The 25,429-nt window shown below is 64.5% G+C and overlaps 10 protein-coding genes across 10 annotated transcripts; 4 read left to right on the top strand and 6 right to left on the bottom strand.

Annotated features, from left to right (window-relative positions):
* Positions 1-11: 11 nt before the first annotated feature.
* AMSG_10044 (uncharacterized protein) lies at positions 12-621 on the bottom strand (the record flags this gene model as incomplete). The annotated part of the gene is made up of 2 exons (XM_013898429.1): positions 81-621; positions 12-36 (listed from the first exon to the last, which is right to left on the bottom strand). The coding sequence occupies exons 1-2, from the start codon at positions 614-616 to the stop codon at positions 12-14; spliced, it is 561 nt and encodes a 186-aa protein (XP_013753883.1). The 5' UTR covers positions 617-621.
* A 257-nt stretch (positions 622-878) lies between these two features.
* Positions 879-1,921, bottom strand: AMSG_10043 (abhydrolase domain containing 14A). Its single transcript, XM_013898428.1, has one exon. It carries the CDS (start codon positions 1,839-1,841, stop codon positions 918-920), a length of 924 nt encoding a protein of 307 aa, XP_013753882.1. The 5' UTR covers positions 1,842-1,921; the 3' UTR covers positions 879-917.
* Positions 1,922-2,217: 296 nt separating this feature from the next.
* On the top strand, positions 2,218-3,342 carry AMSG_12313 (uncharacterized protein; the record flags this gene model as incomplete). The annotated part of the gene is made up of 1 exon (XM_013898463.1): positions 2,218-3,342. A coding segment is annotated over one exon (1,125 nt), but the record flags the coding sequence as incomplete, so codon positions are not given.
* A 72-nt stretch (positions 3,343-3,414) lies between these two features.
* AMSG_12312 (uncharacterized protein) lies at positions 3,415-5,601 on the top strand (the record flags this gene model as incomplete). The annotated part of the gene is made up of 1 exon (XM_013898462.1): positions 3,415-5,601. A coding segment is annotated over one exon (2,187 nt), but the record flags the coding sequence as incomplete, so codon positions are not given.
* A 3-nt stretch (positions 5,602-5,604) lies between these two features.
* On the bottom strand, positions 5,605-6,453 carry AMSG_10041 (carbohydrate-binding module family 48 protein; the record flags this gene model as incomplete). The annotated part of the gene is made up of 2 exons (XM_013898427.1): positions 5,605-6,254; positions 6,351-6,453. The coding sequence occupies 2 exons, from the start codon at positions 6,451-6,453 to the stop codon at positions 5,605-5,607; spliced, it is 753 nt and encodes a 250-aa protein (XP_013753881.1).
* Positions 6,454-7,916: 1,463 nt separating this feature from the next.
* On the top strand, positions 7,917-9,120 carry AMSG_10039 (serine/threonine protein kinase; the record flags this gene model as incomplete). The annotated part of the gene is made up of 2 exons (XM_013898426.1): positions 7,917-8,413; positions 8,438-9,120. The coding sequence occupies exons 1-2, from the start codon at positions 7,933-7,935 to the stop codon at positions 9,118-9,120; spliced, it is 1,164 nt and encodes a 387-aa protein (XP_013753880.1). The 5' UTR covers positions 7,917-7,932.
* A 123-nt stretch (positions 9,121-9,243) lies between these two features.
* On the top strand, positions 9,244-11,325 carry AMSG_10038 (peptidyl-prolyl cis-trans isomerase; the record flags this gene model as incomplete). Its single annotated transcript, XM_013898425.1, has 3 exons — positions 9,244-9,248; positions 9,278-9,497; positions 9,547-11,325. 3 exons carry the CDS (start codon positions 9,244-9,246, stop codon positions 11,323-11,325), a joined length of 2,004 nt encoding a protein of 667 aa, XP_013753879.1.
* Positions 11,326-11,365: 40 nt separating this feature from the next.
* AMSG_10037 (phosphoglycerate-bisphosphoglycerate mutase family M protein) lies at positions 11,366-12,884 on the bottom strand. Its single transcript, XM_013898424.1, has 2 exons — positions 12,783-12,884; positions 11,366-12,630 (listed from the first exon to the last, which is right to left on the bottom strand). Exons 1-2 carry the CDS (start codon positions 12,826-12,828, stop codon positions 11,435-11,437), a joined length of 1,242 nt encoding a protein of 413 aa, XP_013753878.1. The 5' UTR covers positions 12,829-12,884; the 3' UTR covers positions 11,366-11,434.
* A 4-nt stretch (positions 12,885-12,888) lies between these two features.
* Positions 12,889-14,561, bottom strand: AMSG_10036 (glutathione-disulfide reductase; the record flags this gene model as incomplete). Its single annotated transcript, XM_013898423.1, has 2 exons — positions 12,889-12,990; positions 13,029-14,561. The coding sequence occupies 2 exons, from the start codon at positions 14,559-14,561 to the stop codon at positions 12,889-12,891; spliced, it is 1,635 nt and encodes a 544-aa protein (XP_013753877.1).
* A 138-nt stretch (positions 14,562-14,699) lies between these two features.
* On the bottom strand, positions 14,700-25,084 carry AMSG_12311 (uncharacterized protein; the record flags this gene model as incomplete). The annotated part of the gene is made up of 5 exons (XM_013898461.1): positions 14,700-16,114; positions 16,321-16,349; positions 16,596-22,344; positions 22,720-24,759; positions 25,048-25,084. The coding sequence occupies 5 exons, from the start codon at positions 25,082-25,084 to the stop codon at positions 14,700-14,702; spliced, it is 9,270 nt and encodes a 3,089-aa protein (XP_013753915.1).
* Between the last annotated feature and the right edge of the window lie 345 nt (positions 25,085-25,429).

The raw sequence follows: 25,429 nt of genomic DNA, 5'->3' as shown, positions 1-25,429 counted from the left end.
CGGCGGCGGCATCAGCCTCGGCGCGAGCCGCCGCCGCTGCGTCCGAGTAGTCGCAGGCGCCCACAAGGTCGGCGCCGCACACAGCGCGGACCGCATCGTCGCGGGCCTCGATCCAAGAATCGTAGTGGGCGTAGAACGCCTGCACAATCGCATCCTCGTGGGCATCGACCATGATATGGCACTCGTCGCGGAGAGCCTTGGCCACGTTTGGCACTCCAGGTAGCGCCGACGTCGAGTTGGCCTCCGCCGACAGCGTCGTCCGGTTGGTGAGCTCAGCCCGGTTGTACGTCCACACCACAGCCACCGAGCCGCGATGGACCGCGCCGCACACCCCCTCCACCGCCTCCATCACCCGCAGCTCCGACGAGGCATACGCCACCTTGGAGTACGACGTCGGATCGTTGAGCGCGCTGCCGACCTCGATCGTCGTCGCTGGCGGATCGTCAAACAGCCAGCCAGCCAGCGCTCCGGCCACCACCTCGCACCCGGAGCACCGCTGGGCCTGTGGCAGCCGCGCCTGCGCGGTCCCGACCACTGCCGACGCCACCACCGCAGCTACCACCAAACTCAGCCACACCGTTTGCCAAACCTGCGCCGCTGCTACTCTTCCAGTCATGCTCTCGTCGTACTTGATTAGTTGAGTCGTCCCGTGTACGCCGCCGCGTCGTCTCGGCCCCCTCCGGTGGCCGGCCTGCCGGTGTTTGCCCAGTCTTCGTGAAGACCCGCCCTCTGCCCGCCATCGTCTGGCAACGCAACAAACGCGCAGCGAGCCCGCAGCTGCAAGCCCGCCTCTCCTGCAGCCAACGTGCCATGACTAGCCTTTACTCACAAGGCATCAGCGCCCGCAGACTGCCTCGCATCGTCGACGCACCTCGACGTCAACAATCGTGCCGTTTACAGCCTGGTTAGCCCACCCGCTACAGATCAGACTTGTCCCGAGCGTCGGGCTGAGGCGCAGGCACGGTGATAAAGGCCGCGAGATGGGCGTTAAACTTGGCCGGCTCGTCGAGATACGCCGGGTGCGAGCCGTCGAGGATGTCGACCTCGACGAGCGAGTTGGCGCGAGGGAAGTAGTCCCACACCTCGACCCGCTTCTCAAACAACGGATCGGCGGTCCCGTACACAAACATGACTCGCCCGGTATACTCGGCCTTGAGCTGCTTGGCGTACGGCTTGAGGCCGACCGGGGCAACGAGGACGAGGCCGTCGACAAGCTCCGGATGGGCCAGCGCAAAGTCGACCGCCAGCGGCGCGCTTGCCGACGGCGCCACCAGCACATACGGCGGAGTGACGCGGACGTGCTTGAAGACCTCAACATCAGCGAGTGCGGGAGCCATGCCGGTCGGATCCTCGGCCGCCAGCAGCGTCTCGAGGAACTCGGTCCTGGACGAACCCTTGGTCAGCGGCGGGGTCTTGGTGTGCGCAAAACCCGGGAGATCGAGCGCCACGGCGCGGATGCCCGACTCGGTAAGCGCTTTGAGCGTCCCAGTCGCCTCGCCCCACACGCCACGGTTAAAGGCTGAGCCATGGAGGAGGACAACCGTCGGGCGCGGCGACTTGGAGTGGTACGGCGCGCCAGTGTCGAACCATACCCGGTGGTACGACACGCCCTCCGGCCAGAGCTTGGACGAGTACCGGTCGTGCTCCACAATCTCGTGAAAAGCAAACTTGGGCTCCTTCTTCACCTTCTTCACTAGCCCCGGCCGCATGCCCTTGCCCGTCGCCTTGCCTGAGTCGGTCGGCTGGACCTGGACGTACTGCTTCTGCTGCCGCGGCGGCGAGAGGAGCACCACCAAGCCGACCAGGCCGACCACAACAACCACCATCCACACCTTGTTCATCCTAAACACTCTCTATCTGCTCAAAGTACTTCTGACCGCAATTGCCGACCGCTGCGTTTGCAACCGACGTGAGGTGGCCCTTCCCGCTCCGCTTTGCTTCCGACCTTCCGACCACCGCCCACCACCACCGCCACCGCCACCAACTTGCCCCCCAGCCGTCAATCCACACTCGCCGAAAAGCCACCGCTCGCACGGCCAAAGGCCAAATTGCCTGCCACAGCCCCGGTCACTGCTGCCACTGCTGCCACTTTGCCACCCTCGCCTACGCCCACGTCCACGCCTCTTCACGCCACCCCCACGCCACCCCTACGCCACCCCCACGCCACCCACCCCCACCCTACCCCCACCCCCACGCCACCCCCACGCCGCCCCCCAAATGAAAAAGGCGGGCAAAGCTGTGGCGGCTGCCGCGGACACGGGCTCGCCCACGCTCTCGCTCGCAGGCCTCAAGCTCTCCAAGCTGCCAGACCTCACCCCGTTAGCGTCGTCGCTGACGGCGCTCTCGCTCGAGCACAACGGGCTCAAGTCGGTCGACGATACCGCTATCCCCGCCCTTACTGCCCTCACAGCCCTCAATCTGGCGGACAACAAGCTGGCCGACCTGCCCGACGCCCTCGCCCACTGCGCCGGACTCACCCAGCTCACCCTCTCCAACAATAAGCTTGTCCTCTTGCCTGCCGCGCTCTGGTCGCTCTCGTCGCTCACAGGCCTCTTTGCCTCGGACAACGCCATCAAGCGCATCCCCTCCGATGTGGCCCGCCTCACTACTCTCGTTCGCATCGACCTCGACAACAACCGCCTCGTCTCGCTCCCCGGCGAGCTGCTCACCCTCCCGGCGCTCGCAGACCTCGCTGCCAACGCCAATCGCATCGGCCCAGCTCTTCTCGACTCGGAGAAACCACTCGTCGAGCTTGCTGCCGCCGCCAACTCGGCCAGAGCGTCATCCAGCGCGACGACATCGCGCGAGTCCGCAAGGCCGTCGACTCCGCGGCTCCGGCTTCCGTCGCGCTCGGGGGAAGCGCTCGCGTCGCTTGTTCGCGGCGGCTCCTCAGCCTCATTGCACGAGCTGGCCACTGATGGTGGCCGCGCCCTCTCGACTGACAGCCTCAACGCGCTGGCAGTGCCGCGCTCGCCGCGCGTGGCGTCTCCACACTCTGCGCTCCGCATCCTCCGCCTCGCCCACAACAAGCTCACTGCCCTCCCCGGCTGTATTGGCACCCTTGCCGCGCTGGAGGTGCTCGACGCGAGCGAGAACAAGCTCGCCACCATCCCACACTCGATCCGAAGCTGCACCGCGCTTGTCGAGCTCCGCCTCGCCCACAACGTGCTCGAGTCGCTTCCCTCGGCGCTGGGCTCCTGCACCGCCCTCCGCACCCTCGACCTTGCTCACAACAAGCTCTCCGAGCTGCCGGCAGCGCTGGCAGCACTGGCGGCGCTCGAGAGCCTCGACATGTCGGCCAACCCGCTCGCCAAGTCGTTTGTCAAGGGCATCGAGGCCGCAACTGGTGTCAAAGTCAAGCGCAAGGGCGGCGAGCTGGACGTCCCGTCGACGCTCGCATACCTTGGCTCGCTACAAGCCTCGCTTTACTCACCGGCTGCCCGCTTGGTCCAGAAGTTTGTCCGGGCATGGCTCTCCCGCCGGCGGTTTATTCGGGTCATCCAGCTCGCCCTCGCCGTCAACTACCAGCAAAAGCTGCTAGCCGACTACCAGCACAAGCTGCTCGAGTACGAGTCGGCGTGCATTATCCAGCGCTTCTTCCGCCGGTCCAAGGCTCGTGCGCTGTGGAAAAAAGTCATCGCCGACGCTGGGGCCGCCGCCGCTGCCGAGCGTGCCGCCGAGTCGCGCCGCCGCAAGGTCACTTTTCACTCCGGCTCTGCCCTCACCGACGACGAGCTCAAGGCCATTGAGGCCGAGGCCGCCGCCGAGCGCAGCCATCCAAACCTGGGCCTCTCCAAAGCCTTTGATGGCCTCGCTGATGTCCATCTTGACTCGCCGCGCCTCGCCCTTGCAGACTCGATTCGCAACGCTGACAACTCACTCGACCTTGATGTTTATTTTGCCCAGCTGACCTCGCAGCTCGAGCGCGGCATGTACCTGTTCCAAGAGGAGCACATTCCCGGCGTCAATGTTGCTGTCGACGACGCCGCCGAGCCCGGCTTCTTCTCTATGGGCACCATCTACGGTGGCCTCACCGTCGAAAAGCTCGTGGATGCCATCACTGACGGCCTGCTCTCCTGCTCGACGCTCACCGACGCTGCGCTCCTCACATACCGCTGTTATGTCTCGCCTCCTCGCTTTGCCAACCTTGTTATCGCCCGGTTCTGGGAGGCCTCTGCCGTGCCTGATGCTGTTGTGCCACAGGCCGAGGGCGCCGACGCGCCGACGGCGCTCGCCGAGCTACGCGCCGCTGCAGACGCGCTCTCATCCGTCGCAGCGCCGCTCGAAGGCGATGCTGTTCGCTTTGCTGTCGAGGCCGTTCTCGATGCCCACTCGCTGGAGCGAACCAAGCTCGAGGATTCGATGCTCGAGCGGGCTGCTCGCTACACCGAACGCGAGCTCGAGGCCGAACTCATGGAGGTGCTGGTTGGAGTGTGGGGCGACGAGCCGGCTGCCTTTCACGCTGCCCACACCCAGCTCGGCGTCTTTCTCCTTCTCCGCAGGTGGATGTATGCCCATCCGTACGACTTTGAAGACCGTGGCGTCCGCAGGGCTGTGTGCGCCTTTCTCCATGCGCTCGGTGCTGTGGACGACGACGATGATGATGACGGCAATGACGGCGAGCCCAACACCAGAAGCGACTCGGACAACGACGAGAGCGTGCAAAACAAGTGGCACTGGCACCTTGCACTCGCGCAATGGCTGCTCGACACCATGGAGCTGCTGCTGTTTGAGCGCAACGCTTCGCAATTCGAGTTTGCACGCGCGGCCATCGCGGCACCGCCCACTATGATGCCTGACGTACTGCAAGTGACGGCCGTAACTCAAGTTGAGCCGAAGGAGCTCGCGCGGCAGTTGACGCTGATGGAGCACTCACTCTTGCGGGCGATCCAGGCCAAAGAGTTTATGAAGCAGGCGTGGGCAAAGAAGGGCAAGGAGCGCAACGCGCCGCATCTCCTCGCCCTCATCGAGTTCTTCAACCACGTCTCGGGCATGATCGCCACGCAAGTCCTCGCCTCGCCCTCGGTTGAGCGGCGGGCCTTCCTCATCAAGTACTACGTCGCCGTCGCCCGCCACCTCCTCGCCCTCGACAACTTTAACGGCATCATGGAGGTGCTCTCAGCGCTGCACTCGGCAGCCATCTCACGGCTGAAGCTGACATGGGCAGCGGTCGAGCCCAAGGTGGTCGAAGAGTTTGAGTCTATTTCCGCCATCATGTCCACCTCGTCCAACTTTGGCGCTTACCGCAGCAAGCTCAAGGCCGCCACGCCGCCGAGCGTCCCGTACATCGGTCTCTTCCTCACCGACCTCACCTTTGCCGACGATGGCAACACCGACCACGTAGGCGAGGACATGATCAACATGGAAAAGGCGCGCATGGTCACCCGCATTGTCTCGGAGCTCCAGGGCTACTACGCCGGGTACTACGCACTCGCACCGCTCCTCTCTGTTCAGCGCTTCATTTTCAACGCGCCCGTCCAGGACGAGAAATCGTTGTACACCACCTCGCTCCGTGTCGAGCCGCGCTCCATTGGCGGCGCTGCCGGCGCGAGCAAGAAGCGCAAATCGTCCATCTTCCGCCGCTCGCGGGCCGGTCCCTGACCTCTACACCGCAGGCGCATTGTAAACCGTGGTCACAAACTTGCGTCGGTATCGGACGGTGGTGGCAATCGACATGAGGTGCGGCTGCGAGCCGCGCTGCAGGTACAGGTGCGAGATCTGGGTATGGTGCGGGATAGGAAGGACCGCCGCGTTGTCCTTCGACTGCCACGTGTTGAGAATACATCTCATGAGGTGCGGTGGCACCGACTTGGGCGGGCGCGCGTACTGGTCGGGTGCATCGGGCTCGACCTGGCCCCATCCCTCGTCGTCCTCGTTCTCGTCCTCGGGTGCGATTCCGGTGTCGCCATCGATCCACTCCTCATCCGAGAACACCTCGGCAACTGACACGTTGACCACGTTGTTGCGGTTGCCATCAGTGTGCTCCATCGCAGGTTGGTCCGGCGCATGCTGCCACGTCCCATCCACAATGAACTTGTACTCGTGGGTGCCTGGCGGCACATCGATGATGGTCGCAAAGTCCGACGTCGACTTGGCCAGCGGAATACGCGTCGCCCACCCGTCAAACGAGCCCGAGACAAAGACAGACTTTCCGCCGCCCATCCACCGAAACACCGTCGGCACCAGCGTTGCCCGTCCGCCCACAGGCGCCACCCCGCTCCCGCTCGTTGGCGCCTGAATCGACGTCGTCGCCGCTGTCGCCCGAGCCCGCGCCCCGCTCTCGCTCCCGCTTCCTTCCTGTCGGCTTCCTCCCAGCTCCGTGCCTCCCTCCACGCCCACACCATGCCCACGTCTGACCGGGGTCTCGACTGCTGCGCCCCTGCTCCCGCCCTCTGCACCCTCGTCGCTGTGCGGCGTGCGGGTGTTGTCCTTCTTGGACGTCGACGCACCCATGGCGCCTGACCGAGGGGGGAAGGGAGGAGGGAGGAGAGAGAGAGAGAGAGAGTGTGTGTGTAAACCCGCAACCGGTACTCGCTTGCCACCCCACAGAGAGGTGCAGCTGATGATAGTGTGGGCGTGTGCGAGTGGTGTGTTGGCGGTGGTGGCGTTGGTGGCGGTGGTCGCGGTGGCCCCCTGCCAGCCTTCTCCAGGCATGTTCCCCAAAACCGAAGCCATCCGATGAGCCAATCCACCCAACCGTCAGCTCGCCCGACCGCCCGACCGCCCGCCCGCCCGCCTGCCCCCTCGCCCGCCCGCCGGCCTGCCACCGGCAACTGACCTCCGGCTCCGACACACGCCAATCACACGGGACAGCACTCTTCACGCAAAGACCCGCCGTCAGAGGCATGGAGCTGGCAGGCTATGCCTCGGTCTCGTCGGTCGACGACGGCGGCAGCTACTGGTCCGGAGGCGACGGCGACGAGGACTACGGCGGCGGGCACGGTGAGGCAGGCTCGCGCAGCGGTGGCACCGAGCGTGATGAGGCTACGGGCGAGACAGAGCCGGGCGCAGCGAGTTCAGCAGCGTTGCGGGCAGCTGATGAAACCGCAGACAACGATGTTGATGACCCGCCATCGTTTGGCGTCTCGCAGGATCCAGAGCTGTCGGTCTGGTCCGACGCCTGGTCTGGAGACGCCGCTGTCGACGGCGCTCCAGGCGATGCTGCAGACGCAGGCCCGGGATCCATGGACGATGTTAGTGCTGGCGACGAGCTTACCGAGCTGCGGGCCGAGAATGCCCAGCTGCGCGAGCTGGCTGCCGCGGCCAAGGCCGCCCGCCCGCTGCTAGCCGAGGCCGAGGCCTCGGTGGCGCGGGCGGCGGGCAAGATCGCATCGTACGCGCGCCTGACCCATCAGCTCAAAGACAAGGTTGTCTCGCTCCGGGAGGCTGTCCAGGCCCAGCGGAGCAAGCGGCGCGAGGAGCGTGCGCAATGGCAGGCGCTGCTTGACGAGGCCTACCGCCGCATTGAAGTTTTTGAGGCTGGCGGCGAGAGCGAGAGCGGCAGCTTGAACGAGAGCGGCGGCGACGTGCGCCCGGCGTTGTCGGCGCTGGGGCAGGCCTTTGATGGCGAAGATCTGCACTGGTCAGTCCTTCGCGCTTCGCTCGAGACTCAGGCGAACCTCACTGACTCGCTCATGGATCACGAGCTGGACGCCACCTTTGGCGACGACGACCTCGACGATGCCTCCTTTGCGCTCGGCGAGTCGTTCCACCACGTCCAAGCCCTAATGGCCGAGACGCAAGCCGCACTCGACCCGACTGCACCCACCTTTCCTCCGTAGTCCGCTGATTTGCCGATAGCCGTACACTACCGACAGCCGTACACTCTGCCTGCTTCTTGCCTCGATCCGCTTCGCAGCCGGCCGCATTTGAGCCGCTGCCGCCCCACACTCGTCGCTCACCTACCGCCGAAGCAAACACTCCTCGCCCACCATGTCGCTGCCCTCCTCGTCCTCCTCCTCGTCCTCCTCCTCTTCGTCGTCGCCCTCCTCGCCCTCCGCCTCCACCCCTCCGCCTCTTCACGCCATGCACATCCGCAGCACCCGACAGCTGGTCCTGGGCAAGGCCGTGGGCGAGGGCCGCTTCGCTCAGGTCTTTGCCGCCTCTGATGCGGCGCCGACAGCCTCCGATGCGTCTGATGCCACTGCAAGCGGCGGGGATGCACTGGCTTCAGGCAGGAAGTACGCCGTCAAGGCTGTGTCTCGTCGCGCCGTCCGCCGCGAGCACCAGGAGGCTGCCATCATGATCGAGCGCGACGTGTACAAGGCCATACTCGCGCCGCCGGCCGGGGCCGATGCGCCGCCGCCGGCATCGCTCCCGCGTGTAGCCGGCATCATGGCCGCACCAGACATGTTCTACTTTGTCCTGCCACTGTATGCCGGCGGCGATGCTGCGGACTGGCTGGCGACGCCACGTCCGCTACGCGCCCGACTCGCAGTTGCTCTCGACGTCGCCCGTGCACTGGAGTGGTTGCATGCTCTTGGCCTTGTTCACCGCGATGTCAAGCTTGAGAACGTGGTTTTGGCCTCGAATCCGGACGCCGATCTTCCTTTGGCAGTACTCATCGACATGGGCTGTGTCCGAGTCCTGGACGACTCACCGCTCGCTGCTGCTGCTCGTGGCTACGAGGCCAAGCTGCTGGCCACTCCGGGTGTCCGACGCCTTCCGTTTGCCGGCACCGTCCCGTACATGTCACCCGAGCAACTACGAGTGCCCAAGACCGTCGGCAGGGCATCAGACATCTGGTCGCTCGGCACGCTGCTCTTTGCTATGATCTTGGCCAACGCCTCTGGCCCGCTCCCCTTTGAGCACACGAGCGAGATGGACACCATGCAGGCCATTGTCGCTGGCGCCTACACACCAGCAGCTCAGGCGGTGCTCGATGCATCGGCCTCTGCCTGCCCACTTGTGACCGACCTCATCCATCGCATGCACACTCTCGATCCCGCCGCACGGCCGACGATCACCGACGTCATCTCGATTCTCCAGTCTGCTTTGGATGCCGAGACCGAGCACGACGGCGCTACGGCTTCAGTTCCAGCTGAGCCTGCCGACCCTGACTCTGTCACTGCAACCGACGGTGCAACTAGCAGCCACGACCGCGATGATGCTGCATCATAAACGGCAGCCATACTCGGAAGCGGGAAGCGGTCGCCCGGCCCGCTGCCCGCTCGATCCCCGGTGCTGGACATGTCCCGCTGAGCCCCGGCCCCCAACCCACCGCTCTCTGCCACACCTCTGCCCATGCCGTGCTGCTCATCCCGCCGTAGTGGCCAAGGTCCTTCCCGGCGTTCCCGCAAGCCGTCCTCGCGGCGCACGTCGTCCTCGCGGCGCTCGCGGCGCTCGCGGCGCTCGCGACGCATGTCGTCGTCGAACGACTCGGCCTCGACGACGCACTCATCGTCGTCATCATCGTCAGACAGGAGCTCGTCAGAGTCTTCAACTTCAACTTCCCGCCCTCCCTCCTCTTCGTCGTCCTCCTCCTCGTCCTCGGCCTCGTACTCGTCGTGCGCTCGGTCGTCCTCACCCTATCCATCGTTCTCGGAGCGGACGTCCGAGTCGGAGCTGGTGAGATCGGGGTCGGCGGAGAGCGAGTCTAGCGGTTCGTACGTGGTGGCGGTCGAGTCATCGTCGGCGTCGGGTGCAGAGCTGTATGCCGAGCTGCTGGATGCCGATGAGCAGCCGCGGCGGGCGTTCCTGGCGGCTTTGTCGGAGATGTACAACCTCGCGCTGATGGGCGACTCGCTGGAGCAGCTTGAAGAGGAGGAGCAAATCGAGGTCGACTGGATGGAGTATCTGAGCCAGCGACTCGCCCACCAGCTTGGCCCGAAGGAGTGGACCGTGGGTGATGACGAGCGCGCGCCGTTTGCTTGGCTCGGCGTCTACGACGTTGTTCCGTTCCTCTCGCTTGACGAGCCTGACACTGCCAAGGAGCTCGTTGAGCGCGAGCTCTGGCGCCACATCCTGGTCTCGATCCCGGTCACTGGGCTCCACGGCGGCCACTATTCGCAGCTGCTGTGCACGATGGACACAACAAGCGGCGTCATCGACATTGTCTCGCTCGACTCGCTGCCGACCGGGCACGGCCACTTCCTCAACGACACCGCCGCCGAGGACACGCTTGCCGGCCTACTGCGAACTGGCGTGCTCGGCAATGTCGACGATGGGGCGGATCTTGGCCTTCGCCGCGTCTCCAACTTTGTGCAGCAGTCGGGCGCATCTCAGAACTGTGGGTTCATGGTTGCTCTCGGACGGCAGGTTGTCTTTGAGGTGCTAGCCGCTATCGAGCGTGAAGGCTTAGACGACATGCCACCGCTTGATGTCCGCGACATGGTGCTGAGCCAGTTGCACGTCATCACCCGCGCCGCCGGCCGATGTGCCCGCCTGGAGCTCCGCGCCGATCTGGGCCGCCAGTACGCCGCCTATCTGGCCTCGCCGCGGCGGCTACGCCGCAAGCATCGCTTCCGCCCCGCGCCACCGGCTTTCACCCCCTCCTCGACGATTGATGGGCCGCAAGATCGAGTCGAGCGGAGCGTAATGAATCGGAGCGTAATGAATGAGAGCGCAGCGGAGCCACTCGACTCGTGCCGCCGGTGGTCGACCATGGCAAGCCGGACGCGGGTGTATATGGACATCCACATCGGCGACGCTGCGGCATGGAGCGAGGAGAACGCGGCGTATGCGCGAGGGTGTGCGTTTGTGGCGGCCGAGGGCGGCGCGTACGGGCTCGGCGCCGAGCTGGCTGCGCTTGATGAGGAGCAGGCTGCTCTGGCAGCTGAGCTGTACACAAGCAACCCAAAGTACAGCAGCCAGGGGCGGATGCGGACGACGCCGCCGGCGTCGCTGTGTGCAGGACGGCTAGTCATTGAGCTGCATGACGAGGTGGCGCCCAAGGCTGTGGCCAACTTTGCCGCGCTCTGCTCGGGCGAGAAGGGCGTGTCCAAGGCCTCGGGCAAAGCGCTGTCGTACGCCGGCACTCCCATCCACCGCATTGTCCCGGGCTTTGTGGCGCAGGGCGGCGACTTTGTCCGCGGCGATGGTTCGGGTGGCGAGTCGATCTACGGAAAGAAGTTCAAGGACGAGAAGGCCGGGCTCAAGGGCAAGCACGATGCCCGCGGCGTGGTCTCTATGGCCAACTCGGGCCGCAACTCGAACACCTCGCAGTTTTTCCTCACTCTTGCACCTGCGCCACAGTGCGATGGCAAACATGTCGTCTTTGGCTCTGTCGTCGACGGGCTAGACGTCCTTGACGCCATCGAGGCCGTAGGATCGAGTACTGGCGCCCCGACGGCACCCGTCGTCATCGGCGCGTGCGGGCTGCTGTAGCGGATGTGGATCATGGCTCCTGTTCCGAGAGCGCGCTAGCTTGGTGAGTATGCTTTTGATTACTTTCCTACGCTGTCGCGGTCCGGAGACGTCGCTTCTTACTTGTGCTCTACCGCAAACGTATGCGGCGGCTTGGGCTTGGGCTTGGGCTTGGGTTTGTGATTGGTGGAATGGGCCGTCGCCGTCGGGTTGGAGCTGCTTGCCTCGTCCGGATGGGAGACTTGCGGCGAGGGAAAGCCGGCGCGTCAAAGTCGTTGACATCCTGGTGGATGGCATCATGGATGGCATCAAACTCTGTGGGCGCGCGGTCGAGGTCGTCGGTCTCGGGCAGCGGGCCGAGCGGGCCGGCCATGTCATCGGGCTCGCGCGAGACCTCCATCGCGATGTCGAGGGTGTCGGGGCCGTAGTCGCCATGGGTCTCGGGCTCAGCGTGACCGAGGAGCGAGCGACCGGAGCGGTCGGGCGGCATGCCATAGAGCGAGCGGGCGAGGTCGCGGATGACCGGCAGTGACGTCCACTCCCCGTTCTCAAAGAGGCTGTTGTACGACGTGGCGCCTGGCGGGAGCGGTGTGTTGATGAGCAGGTCTTCAAAGATGTTTTCGACCGGCGGATCGACCATGATCTCCATCCCATGGTGGGGTGCCTTTTTCATGAGCAGCACTTGGCCGTTGTCAAAGTTCATCAGCGCCTCAAAGGTGTCGACGTTCCAGCGGAAGAAGCGCATGAGGAAGAGGCGGAGCGTGAGACCGTGTGAGACGATGACAACATTGTTCTTGCGCTTGGTGCCGAATGCGTCGCGGACAAAAGTGTTGAGCATGGATGAGACGCGGTCAAAGACGTCGCACCCCGATTCGCCGGTTGGGAAGCGGTAGTAGAAGCGGCCGACGTTGGCCCGCTCGTCCTGGATGGCCTGTAGCGCAGATGGCGTCTGGTAGTTGCCCCACTCTTGCTCGCGGAGACGCGGATCCTCGCGCACATGCAGATTTGCCTCGCCGTGCGTCTGGGCGAGGACGGCGTAGATGCCGGCGCACGTTTGCAGCGCGCGCTCAAACGGCGAGTGGTAGATCATAAAGTCCTCGCCCGGCGGCACGTACCGCGAGATGAGCTCACCGGCGGCCTTGGCCTGCTGGAAGCCACGGAGCGAGAGTGCGTGCTCGTTGTCGGGCGTCTCGAAGTACACTGTCCGGTCCAGATTGGCCTCAGACTCGCCGTGCCGGACCAGAAACACCCGCTCAGGCATGAGCAAACCCTTGTGCTTCACCCTCAGCTCAGCCGCCCTCCTGTTGATCTTGGTCTTGACGCCTCCTACCCCCTCCGATCCGTCCATCGCCGTCCCGCCACGCCACGCCGCCGCCACGTAGCCATGTCGCCACGTCGCCATGTCGTCCGCACGCCCATGAGTCAATACCCCCCCCTCCCCTCCCCCCCCCCCCCCCCCCCCTTTTCTCCTGACGTACGCACGCCAACGCCGAGAGCCTGGACTACACGCAGCGGGCGCAGCATGCCCTCCCCCCAAAGCCCGGCACTGGTCTTCTTCCTCGTTGCGAGTGCAATGTTCGGTGTTTAGCCAACAAAGTCTGCGCTCGCCCGACGCCTCGGCACTCGGCACTCGGCCAGCTCGCCCGGCCTGCTGCTCCTGTCACTGGCCTCGGGAACTGTTGCTCGCTTTTATCTCGACCCACCGCGCCTCACCGCATGGTCACCAGTTCTTCGCCGGCTGTGGGATGGATGGCGATGGTGGCGTCGAGATCGGCCTTGGTGGCGCCCATGGTGACAGCGACGCCAAAGCCCTGCATGATCTCGTCCATGCCACGCCCAATGCCGTGGATGCCGAGGACCCGCTCCGAGTCGGCGGTGTTGACTACAATGCGCATCAACGTCGGCTGCTTGTCTGCCGGCTCATGGAGGCCGTAGAAGAGGTTGGTGAACGACGCCGAGTAGACCTTGACGGCGTCGGCGCCAAACTTGGCCACGGCCTCGGCCTCCGAGAGCCCAACCGAGCCGATCGGCGGGTGGGTGAACATGACCGTGGGGATGGTGGCATAGTCGAGGGGCGGCGCGCCGGCAGCCGCCGGGTTGAAAAGCCACTCCGCGAGCGTCCGCCCGGCCTTGATCGCCACCGGCGTGAGGTCGCCGGGCGTGTTAGCCACGTCGCCGATGGCGAAGACGTGCGGGATCGAGGTCTGGTGGTGTGGATCAACCACAATGGCTCCGGCGTCGTTGAGCTCGATGCCTGCGTCGCGGAGGCCGAGGCCCTGTGTCAGCGGCGCACGCCCGGTGGCAAAGAGAACCTTGTCCCACATGCCGAGCGGGAGCTGTGCATCGGGCGAGGCCACCTCCAGCAGGCCGTCGCTTCCTTTGGTCACTGCCGAGACCCCGGTGTTGAGGCGGAGGTCGACGCCTGCGCTGGTGAGCTGGGAGTGGAGCACGTCTGCGATCTGCGGGTCGATGTGGCGAAGCACCTGCGGGCCGCGGACAAGCATGGTGGTCTCAGAGCCGAGCGCCGCCAGCATGCCTGCTAGCTCGACAGCAATGTACCCGCCGCCGACAACCGCCACCGATGCCGGCGGCTTGGACCAGGTGAAAAAGGCGTCCGAGTCCGAACCCAGCTCGGCGGCGCCGGCCACCGACGCCGGAAACAGCGGCGTCGAGCCCGTGGCGATGACCACCGACGACGCGCTGGCAACGGTGCCTGTCTCCTTACCTTCAACGCCAGCCACGTGGCCATCGCTGTCCTTCCACAGGCGCGCGTCCTCGCGCAGAATGTCGATCGAGCCGCCGCTGCCGCCGGCGTTCTTAAGCGCCGAGGCGTAGATCCCGTTGAGTCGCTCGACGTACGCATCGCGGCGGGCCTTGAGCGTAGGGTAGTGGATCTTGGCCTCAACGTGGCTTCGCGCATCGTCCGGGCCAGAGTATCCGCCAAACGCCCCCAAATCGTGGTTGGCCGCCTCGAGCGTGTTCACGGCCTCCCACGTCACCTTCTTGGGCACGCACCCGACGTTGACGCACGTCCCGCCGAGCCTCCCACCCTCGGCCAGTACCACCCGGGCCCCGTGCTCTGCCGCCCGCCGCGCAGTCGCCAGTCCGCCCGACCCGCCGCCCAGCACCGCTAGGTCGTATTCGCCCGACGCCGATGCCGACCGTGCCCCTGCTGCGCTCGTCAGCCGAGCCCGCTGCGCCGCAGCTGCCCACGCACCTCTGCTCGCTCCTGCGCCCATCGCCGCCGCAACCTGCATCCCAAGTCGGAGCATAGCCACCAAGTTAGGTTGTTGCCTGAGTCGAGTGTGAGTGCGAGAGGCAGTGTAGGCCAGGGCCGCTGTGCCGAGCTCGTTGTGTTCCGCTCCCAAACTATGCGTGCTCTCTCGCTTGTTCGTTCATTCCACATCAGCAACGATGGTGAGTCCAGACTCGCAGCCTTGAATGAGCTTGTGCAGAAAGTTGCGGGTGACTCGGGTGTAGTTCTTGAGCTGCGATGGGTCGAGCTCATCGACAGGCGATTCGGTCATCGAGTTGAGCCGCTCGGTGTTCTTCTCGAGATCCTCCTGCAGAAACTCAAAGAGGTTGCGCTCCGAGTCCGACTCGAGGTTAAAGGCGAGGACATAGGTCCACTTGAGCACCTGCCGGCACTCCATGACGAGCTCAGCAGCCTCCATGAGGAACTCGGGCGACCAGCCGGTTGTCGACTGGTACTCCTCCATCCGCGACTTGATCTCGACAACGTACTGCGAGGCAAACTCCTTCGACTTGCCGTGGTTGTACCATCGGTTAAAGTAGTGCAGGTAGCGGTCGTGCGACGACTTGATGGCTGCGGCCTGAAGGTCATCCTCGCGTGCGGCAGACTCGTCGTACCGATTGCACTTGTAGTACCCGCCGGTCTCCGACCCGTGCTCTGTCCACGGCCCGCGGCAGAGCCAACACCACTCGTGGGTGCACCCCGGCGCCTTGCACGTCATGTGCATGCAGCCCTTGTTCTTCTCGATAAAGACCCCGCACTTGGGACACGGCTTTGAGTTAGACAGGATCCACCGCGTGTTCTCGGCCTCGGATGCCGCCTTGAGGTTCCACTCGCGAACCATAGCACACTTGGCTGGCGCGTGGCCCTCGGCGCCACACGAAAAGCACATCAGAAAGCCACACCCGCACTCGACAACCTTGCCCACCTTCGGCCCGGTGTACGAGATCGCCCGTCCACACGACGTGGGGTTTGCACACCACCGCAGCGACTTGGAGCCGTCGACAAATGAGTTGACAAACATGTTCTCGTACTTGGCAAAGTCGTCGCCGGCAGCCAACGCCTTGACGTCTGCGTAGTCTAGCGCTACAGGGCAGTCGGTCATCATGCACCGCGTCGTGAGGCAGCTCGGTCCGAGCGCAATCTGCGACGCAAGATGGTCCTGCCAGCACCCCTTGCAGAAGGCATGCCCACAGTTGGGTGCAAACACCGTCGACGCATCTACATCGTCGCAGCAGATCTCGCACTCCTCCGGTACACTGTATCCGGCCACCATCTCCAGTTTGACTCCGGCCTTCTCCAGCACCTCCTCCGTGTTCTCAAAGTACCGCGCCCGAAGTCGCTCTTTCGACCACCCAAAGTGATGCAGGAGCAGCCCGGCCAGCGGCTGTGAGATCGCAAGCAGGTTGCCCACCTCGGCCATGAATGTCCACTGCCTTACACTCAGCTGGGTCGCGTCCAGCACCTCGGGCGCCTCGTCGTACTCGCCCTCATCGTCGTCCTCCACTCCAATCCCGTCGTCGTCCGACTCCAGCTCAAACTCAAACTCCACCTCACCTACTCCCCCATACCACCCATCCTCCACACCATTGTCAGCCCCCCTGCATCCCTGCCTCTCCCTGCCCCCAGCCTCTCTTCCCCCTCCTCCCCAAAACCCCTCGCCGTCCATTCCCGAAGCGACCGCTCGCGAGTGTTCCAAGACGAAGCCTCCACCGACCAGCAGTTCTTCTGTGTAGCCCCCCCCCCCCCCTTTGGCAACCTACTGGAGTACTCATCGTAGGCTGCCATGTCGCTCTTTGGCACCTTTACCGAATACCGCCGAAAGAGAAGACAATGCCTCCAATGCTTCAATGCTCGTATGACACAAGTCACCGCTCCGATCAACAGTAAACTGCGGCGCTGACCACTTTGGCAATGGCAGGTGCACGCTCGAGCTCACTCCCTTTCGACATGACCACTTGCTCATATTTATCCCGTACCACGACTCCGGACTCACCGCCGCCGCCGCGATGAAGACGACGATGCCGCCGCTCGCGACGGTCCGTCGTAAGTGGTCACGTCGAGGATGATGCCCGATCCGCAGAGGAAAGACGTGGCGCGGAGGACAAAGGAGCCCAGCGCCGGCGAGTCGGCAAACGGCTCGGCCACAAGGAGCTTGGTCGGCTCGAGGGTGACCTCGGCAGCCTGCCCAGCCTTGAGCACACTCGGCGAGTCGTCGATGACCTCGAACGTCCGCTTGTCCAGGATGGTGTGGATGGCGGTGATCCGGACCGGGACCTGCGCGGTGTGGATGTGCATCGTCGGCTTGAAGCCGACCTTGATCATGCCCGGATGGCGAACAACAACCACGATACGCGCCCGGAACGAGGTCACAGCCCGTGGCGGGTTGCTGGCCGCCGCCACCACGTACCCGCGCGGGACCTGCGCCACACCCACCTTCTTCAGGTGCAGCCCGACAATGTCGCCAGCCACGCCCTGCGCTAGCTGCACGTGGTGCATCTCGACAGACCGCACTGCTGTCGGCATGTCAATTGGCGCCACCACCAGATCGTCGCCTGGTGCGATCTTACCAGACAGTACCCGCCCGCCGACCACTGTTCCCACGCCCGACACCACGAACGACTCGGCAATTGCCATCCGGAACGGCTTCTCCACAGCGCGCACTGGAATCGCCACCGCGTCCAGCGCCGCCACGAGCGTAGGGCCGGACCCGTACTTGCCCGAGTAGTACCACGGCATGACGTCGCGCGCCTCGTCGCAGAGGTTGACTCCGGCAAAGGCCGCAATCGGGACCATTGCCACAGACCGCTTCGAAAAGCCAGACTTGCGGAGCAGTCGCTCCAGCTCGCTACCCACCTCCACAAACCGTGCCTCATCGTACCCTGCCGCGTCCATCTTGTTGATTGCCACCACCAGCCGCGTCATCGACATCGACTTGGCCACAGTCAGGTGGTCGCGTACCATCCCACCGCGCGAGATCGACGCCTCAAACGCACCCGGCGACGCGTCGACGACGAGCAGCGCAAGGTCCGCTTGCGCCATGCCCATCACTGCGTTCTTGAGAAACGACCGGTGCCCAGGCCCATCCACAAGCGTGATGAACCGCTCTGGCGTCTCCAGCTTCCAAAACGCGCAGTCGATTGTCACTCCGCGCGCCCGCTCAGCCGCCTGCGAGTCGGTAATCCACGCAAACTTGAAGTCGCCTCGCCCGATCTCCGCAGCCTCACGCTCGATCTTGCGTACGCTCTGCTCCGGAACGATGCCGCACTGCACCAGCAGGTTTCCAGCCGTCGTCGACTTGCCCGAGTCGATCTCACCAATCAGCGAGAGTGCCACGTGCGGCTTGTCGGCATTCGAGTACTGGCCCTCGGACGACTTGAGCCGCGTCGACGAGCCCGGGACCGTCGGAAGCTCTGGCGGCGGCACCACAAACCGCGCGTACCGGTGCCACACAGGCTTGTACGCCTTGACCGCCAGCAGAACGCTCGTCTGCGCCGGGGTCAGCCCCGCGGAAACCACCGTGTCCGGGTAGAGCAGGACCCGCGCCACCGCGTAGTCGACATCATGGAGGCCACAGAGCGTCGTCTCGGCACTCTCCACAGACCAGCTCCACGCCGAGGCCACCGTGTGAAACATCCGCCACACCAGCGCCACAACCTCGAACCTGCCTGCGTCCACAATCTCACTACCGACTGCCGGCGCAAAGCTCTTCGCGCTCACAGCCCCGTCGGCAAAGCTCACCACTGTCATCGTCGAGCCGTCGCTGGCCATCGTCAGCCCCAGCGCCGACGCCAGCATTGTCGGTGCGCCGTCGACAGAGGCATCGAACGCCAGGTCCGCAAAGCCGGCAGCAATCTCGTCAAGCGTCGCCTGCGGGTGCGCAAAAGCACGATAAGCTGCCAGCGCGTCGCCCAGCGAGCTGCGCGCAACAACATGCCACGCGCACAGCAGCCGCAGCACCTTGCGCCACCGCAGCAGATCCCGACCGGCCTTGCCCACGCCAAACCCAGCATCGCCCGAGGTGATGAGCAGCGCTTCGAGCGCGCCGGCTAGCACGTTCACCGCATCCGGATGCTCCTGCAGCCATGCCACAGCCTCGCCCGAGAACCCGGTCTCATCGGCGCGAGTCATCCACTCGGCCAGCATTGATACCGTTGCCATGGCGCGGACAGGCACCCCGTCGTCGTCCATGTCCGGAATCTCCGCGTGAGCAACCGGAGCTAGCGCAGAGACCACGTCGCCGACCCAGGCCTCGATCGGAACAAGCGAGACCTTGCGAACCTGGTACTTGGCCTTCTGCGGCGTCTCGAGGAGCATGCCCACCGACCGGACCAGGCATTCGTTGAAGAGCGCCGTGAATCGCGGCGCGAGCGGAAGATCGTTGAAGATCAGCGAGTAGATCAAGCCCTTGAGCGGGAGCTGCCGTCCCGGCGAGTCGCGCCGGCGGATGCGTCCCTCGTCCACCATACCCTGTACCACTGCGAGTGCGTCCACAGGCCGCGGCTGGGTCCGCGGGTTGTAGACCCAGCACGCAAGCGTGGCAAGCTCCTCAAGCATCCGCTCAAAGTCGAGCGTCGTCGGCTGCGCAAGCTTCATGTGGTACACCACAAACGGAATGTAAAAGTCGCCAACGCCCGAGAGCGGCGCCATCGGCGTCCCGGTCACAAACTCGCCCACCAGGGACGGTAGCACGGCTACAAGTACCGCGCCCGACATCGGCTCCGGCGCAAGCGGCAGCGCAAAGTTGGCCGGCTCAAACGCACCAGGCATCAGCACCTGCCGCGATCCGTCCGCCGAGTGCTGCATCCGCCAGAAGAGCCGAAAGTAGTCAAACGACGTCAGCTGCCGTCCACCGCCCTCCACGGTCAGCGACTCCTTAGCATTGTACAGCAGGCCCGGTGAGCCGACAGAGCCTACCGTGTACAGCGCGGCCGGCAGCGAGCCCTCGTTCATGAGATCAAACAGGTCGAGGCACGACAGCGGATCCACGTACTTGTCCACGGCCGCCTCAACATCCACAGTCCGCACGACCTCGGTCGGTGTGTACGTGAACACTGTGCCGGTTCCGGCCTCGCCGCTCACATCGTACACCGCTGCTGTCGGAACAGAGACCGGGCCGATTCGCGCTGCCGGCACACCTGGCGCCGAAAACACGGCGGAGATCTCTGACGAAAGCGCACGGAGGTGTGGCGGAATGGCGCTGTTGCTCCCCACAGACCCGATGCCGGTCCCGGCCACCGCCGCCGCGAACCGCGCCACGTCGTGGCTCACCGTCTCGGTCCACTCGACAATGTCCCACCGTGTCGCGGCCATGACGCTCGTAGCATCGGGATTCGGATGCTTGGCCACGTATGCCGCAAGAAACGCGCGCCTTGCTGCTGTTGCGGCGCCACCTTCCATGATGCGGAGCGAGATCAGCGCCGAGCCGTCGTCGAGCGGGGTCCACGTCGCCGTCACCACCCGCGCCAGCGCCCGCGCTGCCCGCGAGCCGCCCTCGGCCACCAGCCGTGCCACCCGCTTCTCCATGCACCGCTGTCGGATGCCCGACCCAATTCGGACCCGCATTGAGTCGACCGACGCCGCAATCGCCATCTGCTCCTTGGCTGAGAACAGCTGCGTCGCCTCGGCAGCCTTGGCGTTAAACTCGGCACCCTGGCTCCGCAGAAACTGGTTGATCGTCCGTGTCATGCCCTCGATGTGGGCACCAACCGCCTCCAGCACGCGCTCGAGGTATGAAAACACAAGCGAACCATCACGGAACGCCCGCACGGCGCTGCGCACAAGCTCGCCGCGCGCCCGCCGCAGAGATGCCAGCGCCTGCGCCGCATCGTCGAGCGAAGCAGCAGACAGATTGCCTGAGAGCTCATCCATTGTTGTCCGCAGCCGCGGCTCGAGCGAGTGCACCTTGCTCAGCACATCGGTCTGCGCCGCGCTGAGGACCGTCGGCCGGAAGAACGGAAGCGCTACGGGCTCGCCTGTTGGCAGCGTGAGCGTCAGCGGCTTTGTCGTGCTCTTCGGCGAGGTGAGGAAGCCGATGAGCGACCGCGGTACACCCGAACGCCGGCCGCAGTATACGCCGGCGGTGGCGTCGATGGCCACGGGGATGTCGAACGAGTCTGCGCCAGCGACAACCGCCACGCTGCCCGAGGTCGAGACCGCAGACATGGCCATCTCATCAGCGATAGCATCGAGTGAGGTAAAGGCGTGAAAGTGGCCGTCGACGCTCTCGCGGAGTGCGCGGAGGAAGACAGGATCAGCGTCGCCAAAGTGGCAAATGTGAAACTCGAGCTGGCACTTTCGCTCGCCGATGGCCACGACACTCGGCATCGCCGTGTCGAGCACCTCGCGCTGGTACTGGGTCACCCCGCTGGCGTCGATCGGGTTCTGGAACCGCGGCGTATTCTTGATGCTCCGTACCTTGCCGTTCTTGTGGTAGTACGTCTGCTCGCCGTCGGTGAGGAACCAGACCGTGACCTTGTTGGTACCAGCGGAGGCAAAGCCGCCGGCGCGCGCCAGTGTGGCGTGGAGCGCAATCTCAGTATCGGTTGCGCCGTCGGCCACAAACGCACTCTCGGAGACAAGCGGCGCAACGAGCTCCGCAAGGTTCTCCGGAAACTCGCCAGTTGCAGCGTCGCGGTAAGTGGCTGCCGCCACGTCGATCTCACGCACAATGTCGTGGTTCCACACAACAACTGTGACTGAGACATCCGACCGGAGCGACGCGGCAATGAGATCCGGCAGCAGCGACCGGGCCTTGGCGATCGATGACGCGGGGTGATCCGGCGAGCCTGGCGCGAGGTAAACTCCGGCCTCGTCGTGGTTCATCGACGACGAGATGTCGAGCGAGATGACCAGCCGCTCACCTGTTCCAGGCTCCTCGCTGCTCGAGCCGCCGTGAATGTGCTCAATCTGGCTCGACGCCGACGCCCCGTCGTCAACCACGGGCGCCTGGATGTAGGCGTAGAGCGCACTCGGGTCGTGCGCGTCGGGCACCAGCAGGAGCGATGCCATTCCGGGCATGCCTGGATCAGGCACTCCAAGTTGCGCTGCAAGTTCCGCGTTGACCGATGCGCCGGCCTTCTGAGCGTCGGCCGACGCACCTGGCGCCGCCAGGGCCACACTTCCGATAAACGCCATCGAGTCCGGCGACGCCGTCTCGCCACCGATCGAGAGCGCGCTTGCAGGCGGTGACGACGGGCCAGCGGCGCCACCATCGAGCTCGTTGGTTGATCGCTGCGAGAGGCCGAGCGATCGCGTCTGGAGCGAATGGGCCTGGGCCGACGCCGTCGCGGCAGCCGCATCCTCGGCTGCTGCTGCTGCCGCCGCCGGGGCGGCAGCCACAAGTGCATCACCCAGTGCAACAAATACATCTGTCAGCGCCATGTCCATGGTGACAAGCTTGGCATCCCGATCTGGCGCAAGAAACAGCCAAGTGGCGTCATCGAGCGTCTCTACGCCGGCCAGAGCCTTGAGCGCGGCAGCCATGTCAGCAAAGGCAGCGTCTGTACCATCCGGCACCTTTCCAGTCTCGATGAGCAGATCGAGCGAGTCCGCAAGTGGCACCGATGAGGCGTGCGCTCCCGTGGCAGTCGCCTGCGGCGAGGCAGTTGCCATGAGTGCCGTAGTGTGGACGACTAGCTCGTCCTGAGTCAGCAGGCCGGCATCAAACATGGCCTTGAGGTGGCCTGCTGCTGCTGCCAGCGGGCCTGCTGCCACCAGGGCTACCAGATCAGCCACCTGGCCGTCCACCACAGAGCCCGGCAGCGCATCCTTTAGCACGACAAGGGCTGCAATGCGCTCTCCAATGTCGCTCATGTGCAAGTTTGACCTTGGGCGTGAAGTGGTTGTGAGGGGATGCCTTTGGGTCCAGCAGCTGGCTGAAAGGCGAGCGGGGTTTTGAGGTTGACGAAAAAACCGAAAAGAAAGATGCCTTATCGAAGCGATGGAATGGCTCTGTGGAGGGTCCGCTGAGTGATGGGACGCTGAGTGATGGGACGCTTTCATTGCTTGGAGCTCGCACGGCTGTTTGTTCTCCACCAATTGAAGGGAAGGACAAGCCACGGTCACGGCAACAGGCTAGGATGAGGACGACGAGGAGGAGGACGACGGCGACGATGAGGAGGAGGAGGAGGATGCCGACGAGGAAGAGGCTGACGACGGACGCGAGCTGGACGACGAGACCGAGATCGAGGTGAGCTTACGAGGGTGCGCGTGGATGTCGTCCGAGACATTGACATCGAGGAGAGGGGTAGACGCAGCGCGAGAGGAGCGCCTGCGCGAGGAACGTGAAGGCGGAGCCACCAGGGTGGGCGTTGAGGCGGTGGTTATGCCGGAGCTGAAGCCCTTGGAGCGGACGTCGTCAAAAAACGGATGGTTGAGAGCCTCGGCAGCAGTGAGTCGGGCCTCGTGGTCAAAGATGACGAGGCGGTCGATGAGATCGCGGGCGAGCGGCGAGACCGAGGCGCGGTTGGCGCCGTTGACAAGGTCGGCCCACGCGATGCGCGAGGCCGAGCAGCCGAGCTCGCGGAAGATGGCCGGATGGTACTTGAGCAGGTAGTCGTCGGGGACCGAGTACTTGTCGAGCCAGGCCTCGTAGGCATCGAGGCCGAGAAAGGCGACGACTGCCAGCATCTGGGAAAAGTTGCTCGAGGTGTGGCCGACCGGAAAAAAGGCCGGACGGTCGGTGACGAGGGCGGCCATGAGCACGCCGAACGACCACATGTCGACGGCGTAGTCGTACTTGCGGTAGTGCAGGAACATCTCGGGCGCCTTAAAGTGGCGGGTTCCCGGAAATGAGGTCTGGACGGTTTTGGGCGAGTACCAGGTAGCAAAGCCCCAGTCGATAAGGCCAAACTTGCCAGTCTTGGGGTCGTACAGTGTGTTGCCACCCTTGATATCCCGGTGGACAATACCGTGTGAGTGCGCAAAGGCCAGCGCCTTGACCAGCGAGAACAGGTAGTGCTTGAGAGCAAGCGGCCCGCCCGAGCCCGAGCTGAGCGACGGTGCCAGGTTGCGGAACGCCCGCGACTTGACGTGCGGCATGATGATGTACTTGGTGCCCGACTTGGTGTCGCGCACGACGTCGTTGAGGCCGACGATGCAGTCGGCACCAGGCTTTTTTGGCTTGTCCAGCGCTGCCGCCGCCAGCGCCTCTAGAATCATGACCTCGAGCTTGAGCCGCACCGGATTCTCCTTGGCCGGCTTGATTTCCTTGGCCACAACGAGGTCGCTTGACGACTTGTGCGAGGCGAGGAAGACACGGCCGTACGAGCCCTCGCCGACAAGTGCGCGCTTGTTGATGTCGTAGTCACGGATCGAGCCCCACGGCATGGTGTACTTTGCTGGGTCGATGCTCGCCTTTTTCTTGTGCTTGATCGACGCCAGCTTGCCACGTGCCATCTGTCGCGCCTTCTCCTTGCGTCGCGACGCCACACTGCCGACCTTCTTTTCAAACTTGCGCAAGAGTCGCGCTTCGCGGGACGAGGTCGGCGGGAGGCCACTGCTCGACGCGACCGAAGCAGCCGAGGTGGCCGAAGTGGCTGAGCCCACCGATGCGGTCGAGTTGTCAAGGTTTGACGTCCGGCCAGACGTCGAAAACAGTGCGTTGTTTGACGACCGCCTCGCTTTCCGCTTGGCCCGCGACTTGAGCTTGCGCCAGAACACGCTTCGCGATGAGTCTGATCCGATGCTCCGCGCGCCAGGTCCGGAAAGGTACCGGGCGACGGCTTCAAACTCGGCACGGACCGGCTTCTGCGGCATGATGACCTGCACGTTGTCCGAGTTGCTCCCCACGCGGACAGCAATGGGTACAGTTGTGCTTGCAGCTTGCCCATCGCCCGCATTGGCGCCACGCCGCGCGGCAGAAGATGTCTTGGCGGCCTTGGCAACTTTGGTCTTGGCTTTGGCCCGCCGCCGCGTCAGCACCTGAAGCTCATTCTGGTTGGTTACCGACTCTGCCCACTCGTCCATCGACGACGAGACCGAGACCCTGCGATAGGTGTGGACCTTGCGGCGGGTCGGCGCTGACGACGATGACGACGATGATGATGACGACGATGACGACGATGACGATGACGACGACAGGCTCGAAGCTGAAGACCTGGACGCAGTAGATGACGCTGTGGTGACTGTCTCGGTTGTCGAAGCCGAGTGCGGGCCATGGCCGAGAGCCGAGGCTGAAACCAGCTCGACAGGCCCGGACGCTCGTTCCAATTCCGAGAAGGGCACCTTGCCTGGCTGAGCCAATGTCGGGGGGAAAAGACCTGCGAGCTCACGCCCGTTCTTCTCCAGAATGTCAGACGAAGGCGTGAGTGTCGAGGAGAGGTCACCCTCCTCCTCTTGCTCTTCCTGGCTCCAACTCAGCCTCTGCCGCCGTAATGACCGCGCACTCGCTCCGCACCGCCCGACGACCAGAGACCCACGCCGACCGCCCGCGACGCCACCCACCGGCTTCCGCTTCCTCCTCCTCCGCCGTATCCTCCCACCGGCACCATTGTACTTGTGGCTAGAAGTAGCCGAGTGACCCATGTCTCTACACAAGTAAAGACGAGTGGTGCGGGCTTTGCTAGGGGTCAACGCAAGGGGCTGGGCAAGCTGGTAGAGAAACGTTTTCAGCTCAAGGAAAAAAAACCCCACTTTCACTTCCTCAAGGCAGAATACTGATGGCCATCGCTGTGTTCAACATGACCATGAGAGGGTGTGGGGTGTTTGTGTGTGTGGAGGGGGGGGGAGGGAGGAGGAGAAGCTGTAGATAATGGTAAGAGCAACGATGGTCGATTAGGGGATGATGGTGCTCGGCTCGGCATGACTGGGATGATGCAATATGTGGCTACAAAATGAAATCCCTCCCCTGCGGCGTGCGTCCTTTTGCCG

This window comes from Thecamonas trahens (genome assembly GCF_000142905.1).
Source record: "Thecamonas trahens ATCC 50062 unplaced genomic scaffold supercont1.55, whole genome shotgun sequence".
NCBI classification, from domain to species: Eukaryota; order Apusomonadida; family Apusomonadidae; genus Thecamonas; species Thecamonas trahens.
This window is presented reverse-complemented; position numbering and strand designations above follow the sequence as displayed.